Here is a 6,625-nt window from a genome sequence, read left to right on the forward strand (position 1 = left end):
GTCCCTACCTCGCCACTTGCGCTGAGCCGTGGGACTCTGGACGGCCCCGCCTGCGATCAGGCGCTGGGGAAGACAGCCCCGAGGCTGGAAGGAGCCGAGGCGAGGACCTCGGCAGCGCGGCCGCGGGGTGCCGGCTTGTGGCTAGCGGTGGCAGACAGCCGGGAAGGCCGTCACGAGCCAGGTCTCGGCAGCGACTTGGACTCGCAGCCAGCCCTGTGGAATGTGGGCCGAAAGGCTCTCATTTTCCCTGGCTGAACTCGCCACCGCCGTGGTTGCCTACGGCCCCCAGTCAAGCGTCGCCCTCCCGCCAGGCGGGCAGCGAGAGTGCTGCATGCTGGGATTTGTAGTTCACGCCGGTGCGGCGTGTTATTGGCGTACATCGCCGGGTGCACTTCGAGTCAACGCAGCCTAGGGACTAGGACCCCGAGTAGTCAAGGTGTCAGCATTCTTTGCTCTTGTGATGCTGATTAAAGAGTCTAATCGGTGCACGCACTATCTCATATGAATTTTACCCGGAACTTGATCGCAAGTGGCAGACACAGGGAGCACTTAATTTTGTGTCTGCGGGAGTTCTCAGTTGCGAGTTCTTTTCTGGCTTATCCCGGGACACCTATGAGTTGTGGGGCTTCGCGCTTGTCGTCTTTAAGTGGACAGCGCGCATGCGCCAACTTCCTCTTTTTCCGGCTGGAACCATGGAGGGTGCAGAGTAAGTTGCTCTTCGTCCGCTTGATAATCCTTCTCCATCCACGAAACTGGAGATTTTTTTGTCTCGTTTTCCCTCGATCCGGCTGTAGCCTGTACCTTTACCCACTTGTCTGTGTGTTTGTGACGCTCTGTGACACTAGCGGGGGGCGCCAGGCCAAGATGGGATGCAGGCGGCCTTGGGGCGGAGGTTTGGGATACCGGGAACGAGGGATGAGAGCCGACCAGGTGCGCGACCGGTGGGAGGCTCGGAACGCCTCAGTTGGGCTCATTGTTGCCTGGTATTTGGCCCCGTCGCCCCCGTCGTCAGGCCTTTGCTTTCAGCATGTGGGACTTCAGACCTGAATGAGGGCGGTGCTTGGGAGGTTTTCAAAACGTCTCTTCCTGAGACTCCTAAGCTCTTCACGCGCAGACTCGGGAAGAGTCTAGGGGTAGATCGAGTCCCGCAGCAGGTTCCTCGGTCTGTACGTCTTGTTAACCTCTGCCGTGCTGGCTCTAACTGGGAGCCCGGGACTGACCGTGCATTCGACCGTGCTGTAGTCTCGGGGGGCCTCGTGTTAAAAGGCCGAGGATTCCTGGCCTAGAAACCCGCCGGAGTCTGCATCTTGCAGCACAGCACGTTGGAGAAGCTAAAGGGGCGAGTTTGTAGAGCCAGTGACGGCGGTATGGCTAGATGACAAAGCTCGGGACGGACGCGCAGCGATGCGGGGTCGTGCGTGTGCTGTTGGAGCTGTCGGTCAGTTTGTGTTCACTGATGCCAGAGAGAAGAAGAAGGTTCCTGCTGTGCCGGAAACCCTTAAGAAAAAGCGAAGGAACTTCGCGGAGTTGAAGATCAAGCGTCTGAGAAAAAAGTTTGCCCAAAAGATGGTAAGTCAACTTCTGGGGCACCTCTCCGTGTAAAGAGAGGCCTTGGGGTTGGGATTGAAAATGGGGCTTCCTTCTCGGGGAGGCTTGTTTACTTCCCCCCAGGTACCAGTGAGCTTGGGCATTAGTATTAGCTCTTCAGAGCGATAGTAAAAATGAAGGTGGTGGTATCTGTGCTTGGAAATAATTCATGCACCTCAGGGCAAGGAAAAGGTTTCAGGGGAACGTTTTTTTTTCCTCTGCAGAACTGGTGTTGGCAATAAAGAGGACCGCTAAGGAACTGGTCCTTAGGTGTTAAGGGCTAATGGTGTTGAGCTAAAAGTCGGGGAAATAACTGGTGTTGGTTTCCAGCTTCGAAAGGCAAGGAGGAAGCTTATCTATGAAAAGGCTAAGCATTACCACAAGGAATACAGGCAGATGTACAGAACTGAGATTCGCATGGCGAGGATGGCGAGAAAAGCCGGCAACTTCTACGTGCCTGCAGAACCCAAGTTGGCATTTGTCATCAGGATCAGAGGGTAAGTTGGGTTATAACTGCATCCCGGTTTTGAAGGGAAGTCTACAGGGTCTCAGCAGAACTTCGTTACTTCTGGGGCCGTTGTTTCTAAAACACTAGAATAAAGATTTTGGTGTAGCTAGGACATGGAGGGTGGTGTTTTGATGGTTTTGTTGTGCAAGCCCTGGGCCCAAAGCCCTTATCTGTTCTCTAACTGGGTATATGAATTTTAATTCAAAAGAGACTAAAGTAGGGCAGCCGGGGTGGCTCAGTGGTTTAGTGCTGCCTTCAGCCCAGGGTGTGATCCTGGAGTCCCAGGATCGAGTCCCACATCGGGCTCCCTGCATGGAGCCTACTTCTCCCTCTGCCTGTATCTCTGCCTCTCTCTGTGTGTGTGTGTCTCATGAATAAATAAATAAAATCTTTTAAAATAGAGGCTAAAGTGTAGGTTCATAAGTACTCTTGTATCCAAAACAAGGAAATGAGACAAGTTTTAAATGTCAAAGGTACGTGTTAACAGAAAGCCTGCTTGTGGAAGAGGCAGGTTGGGTCACGGGATAGAATAGTTCAGCTAACTAAAGGAAAAACGCTAATGGTCTTCGTAACGTGAGAAGAGTCTTGTTTAGATGAGACTTGTGTTGTCCGAAATTTATAATGGTTAATTCCTCATTCACTAGTAAAAATTCTGATAAAGTTCAGTGAATTCTTTTTTTTCACTGCAGTGAATTCTTTTTTTTCACTGCAGTATCAATGGTGTGAGCCCAAAGGTTCGAAAGGTGTTACAGCTTCTTCGCCTTCGCCAGATCTTCAATGGCACCTTTGTTAAGCTCAACAAGGCTTCAGTTAACATGCTAAGAATTGTGGAACCATATATAGCATGGGGGTAAGTCTCTTTTCCCGTGAGTTCTTTCTGAACTGGCTGTGTTAGCAAGATGGGTTTTAAGTATTCTAATGGTGATAACCTTTGGCCATTTATGTCTGGTTTTTCCCATTTCAGGTACCCAAACCTGAAGTCAGTGAATGAATTGATCTACAAGCGTGGTTATGGCAAGATCAACAAGAAGCGAATTGCCCTGACAGATAACACATTGATTGCTCGGTCTCTTGGTAAGTTCTGCCTGTTTGAGGTGAAATTTGATCTTTGAGACAAAGTTGGCATTTTCTGGCACTTTGTGGCCTTACGTTCTGTTATGAATCTTAGCCATATGCCCTACAATGCACAAGTCTATGGAAAATGTAAGTTATGATTTCATTGGCTCAAGCTTTATCTTGGTAAATACAGCCATGTATTTCCCTTTTGTTTCTTTACTCTTGATTTAAAGTCTCTCAGACTGTAGTTGTTCTTGCTGAATATCCTAACATAATCTGTAAAAACAGCTAACGATTTTAATGATCTTAAAATGTTCAGGTAAATATGGCATCATCTGCATGGAGGATCTGATTCACGAGATCTATACCGTTGGAAAACGTTTCAAAGAAGCCAACAACTTTTTATGGCCCTTCAAATTATCTTCTCCACGCGGTGGAATGAAGAAAAAGACCACCCATTTTGTAGAAGGTGGAGATGCTGGCAACAGGGAAGACCAGATCAATAGGCTTATTAGAAGGATGAACTAAGGTGAGCAAGCTACATCTTAATAGAAGTTTACTTAATAAAAATGATAGTTTCATACCTTTTTGGGTAAATATTGATGGAGGTTTGGTTGGGTTCTAATCAGTATTTTTAAGGGAGGGAAATAGCCAACCATCTTAATTTAATTAGAGTTGATTTGATTACTCCTTCCTTTTGGGGAAATTATGGAGAAGAGAAAAAAGCGTGGGGTTTTTATCTTAAGGATGGAAACTGGAGCACTTTCTTAATTTCTTGATTTATGTTAATTCTAATCTATTAAGGTGGTTTCCTTAATTAGTTTTGTTTTCCTTTTCAGGTATCTACCATGATTATTTTTGTAATCTGGTCAGTTAATAAATGACTACTTTCAAATGGAAATGTGTTGTTGTCTTGGTGACTTTTTTCCAGCCTGACTCTCCTGTCCCTTGACAGGTAAATCTTGGTGTGATAAAATTAAGCCAAGTCATCAGCATTTACGTTCAAACTTAGGATCTAGTTTGTATCTTGGTGGGAAAATATTCCTTGGGTTTATTAAAGACTCTTCTGTACAGAGCATAAATCTTAATTTTTCACTTTTGAATTGTGCCATTGAGTTAGCCAAAATGGTCTGTTCGAAGGAAGCCTATTTCATAGGCCTTTGTGCGTGATTTATGGGTAAGGTAATAAAAATTCAGTTTACGAATAAAAATACTGTTGCTGAAATTCTATCTTCTGAGGCTTTGACTTTTCTTTCTTTCTTTTTTTTTTTTTAATTTTTATTTATTTATGATAGTCACACACAGAGAGAGAGAGAGAGAGGCAGAGACACAGGCAGAGGGAGAAGCAGGCTCCATGCACTGGGAGCCCGACGTGGGATTCGATCCCGGGTCTCCAGGATCGCGCCCTGGGCCAAAGGCAGGCGCCAAACTGCTGTGCCACCCAGGGATCCCCATCATAATCGGCTTTGACTTTTCTATAAAGTACTCTGTGACCATGTTTTCATTTTGCACTCCATTTTTGTTTTTTCTTGTTTTGAATATTTAGGTAAGATTTTAAGTAATTCCATTATAAATTGTGTATACTACAAAGGAAGAAATGAAATTTGTGCCCATAGATATAAGTTATTTTTGAGCACCAATAGCACTAGTGAGCAAAAACTGAATTTTATGAATAACATTCATATGTATTGTATGTATCTCACTTAGATTAGTGAACTGACAGTTTTCACTATAGAATATGATACAAAGTACATATAAAAGTTTTTGTAGCCCTCACTGTGCCAGGGGCATGATGCATTATGAAACAGGTGCCTTGCTGATTCTTTTGACACCTGCACCAGAATCATCCCTACTTAGTGTTTGAAAGGAGCTAGACGTCTGTGGTAGGTTTGTTACAGCCCATGAATAGATACATTACCCAAAGTAGCACTTTGTGCTACTTTCCAAAGCTTTGGAAGCTGGTAAGAAGAGAGGAATCTTCGTAGGAATATGTAGGATAAGGAAACAGGATGTGTTGGCAGTACATGTCGTCTGGATCGGTTTCTGTTTTCAGTCTGTGAAATTCAATTTTCCATATAAATTCTTAATCTGAGTGGGGCCGGAGGTCCAGAGGTTGGGGAAATAAGAGTTTGGGAATTGGGAAGAGGTGCTGACATCTAGTTGCCATAGAGAAGGCTAAAGCACTTGTTTCAGAATAAAGGAATTTAGGCAGTTTCAAAGAGTGGGAGTGGAGGAAGGCATGTTGTCAAGGTGATAATTCCTGCAGTCAGGTCCTAGTGCATAAAGTAGGGGGTAATGGATATGAACTGTTAGAACCTATTGAAATGCAGGTTGACACCTTGTTTAGAAAACCCACCTAAAAGATGGTATCTATATGCCAGAAGGGGCTAACTAACCTTTGAAAGTCTGGGCCCTACCCAGCAGGTTCTACTACAGAAATTCACCTCACATATGTAAATGTACATTTGTACCCTTTGACGATCCACCATGGTAAGAACCCACTACCCTGGTTTTCCACTCACAAAGCTTATTTACTACATTCACTGATCTTTAACAGGAGTTAACTGGTATTGCTTATCTTTGAAAGTTCCTTTGTGGTAGGCTGGATTAAGAGTGCTGGCTCTGGAGCCAAAGTGGGTTCATACCCAGCCTTCACTTAATGGCTTGGGCCCATAATTAATCTGTTCATCAGCAAAATGGAGAAGATTGCTGTGCCTAATAAGGATTTTGATGAAGATGTCCGATCATATAAAATGTTTAGAGCAGTTCTGGCTCAAAATACTAAGGAAATATTTATTATATATAGTAGCTTGAGTACTGCCTGGCAGGGTCATACAAAGGAAAATGGCTTATACTTACATGTTTCAGTCCTAATTAGTATGCTAGACCTAGCACAATGTGAGATAAGTGCTACTGGGATGTCTAGGATGTGTCTGCTTTTGGGGGTCCTGGGACCCACCCCGTAGGGAAAGATGGATAACATTCTGCCCCCACTGCTTTCCTTTACAGATTTGGTATCAAACCAGCCAAAACCTTGCTTTCATACAGAAGTCTCCCTTCCCTTGGGTAATAAACTTTTTTAAGGCCAGCTTTTTAATCCTTACAACCTAGTACCTGACATAGAGTAGGCACTAAGTTTTTGTTTCCTATTGCTGTTGTTACAAATTAAAACTAAGTGATTTAAGACAGGTTTATTGTCTTTCACAATTTCAGAGGTAAAAAGTCCAAAATTGGTTTCCCTGGGCTAAATCGGTGTCATCAGGCCTGCCTGCCTTCTGAAGGCTGTAGGAGAGAATCCATTTTCTTGTTTTTTCCAGTTTCTAGGAATAACTTGTATTTCTTGGCTTATAGCCTCTTCCATCTTCAGTGTAAGGACCCTTGTGATCAAGTTGAGCTACCCAGATAATCCAGGATAATCTTCCCATCTGTAATTCCTTAATTTAAATACATCAGAAAAGTCCCTACCTTAGGCAG

The 6,625-nt window shown here is 44.6% G+C and overlaps 1 protein-coding gene across 1 annotated transcript; it reads left to right on the plus strand.

Moving 5' to 3' along the window:
- The first annotated feature begins 1 nt into the window (after position 1).
- Positions 2 to 4,381, plus strand: RPL7 (ribosomal protein L7). The gene is made up of 7 exons (XM_026012607.2): positions 2 to 706; positions 1,464 to 1,569; positions 1,918 to 2,084; positions 2,808 to 2,945; positions 3,060 to 3,169; positions 3,471 to 3,680; positions 3,991 to 4,381. Exons 1-6 carry the CDS (start codon positions 660 to 662, stop codon positions 3,677 to 3,679), a joined length of 777 nt encoding a protein of 258 aa, XP_025868392.2. The 5' UTR covers positions 2 to 659; the 3' UTR covers position 3,680; positions 3,991 to 4,381.
- The last annotated feature ends 2,244 nt before the right edge of the window (positions 4,382 to 6,625 follow it).

This window comes from Vulpes vulpes, chromosome 13 (assembly GCF_048418805.1).
Source record: "Vulpes vulpes isolate BD-2025 chromosome 13, VulVul3, whole genome shotgun sequence".
In the NCBI taxonomy this organism is placed as follows: Eukaryota; Metazoa; Chordata; class Mammalia; order Carnivora; family Canidae; genus Vulpes; species Vulpes vulpes.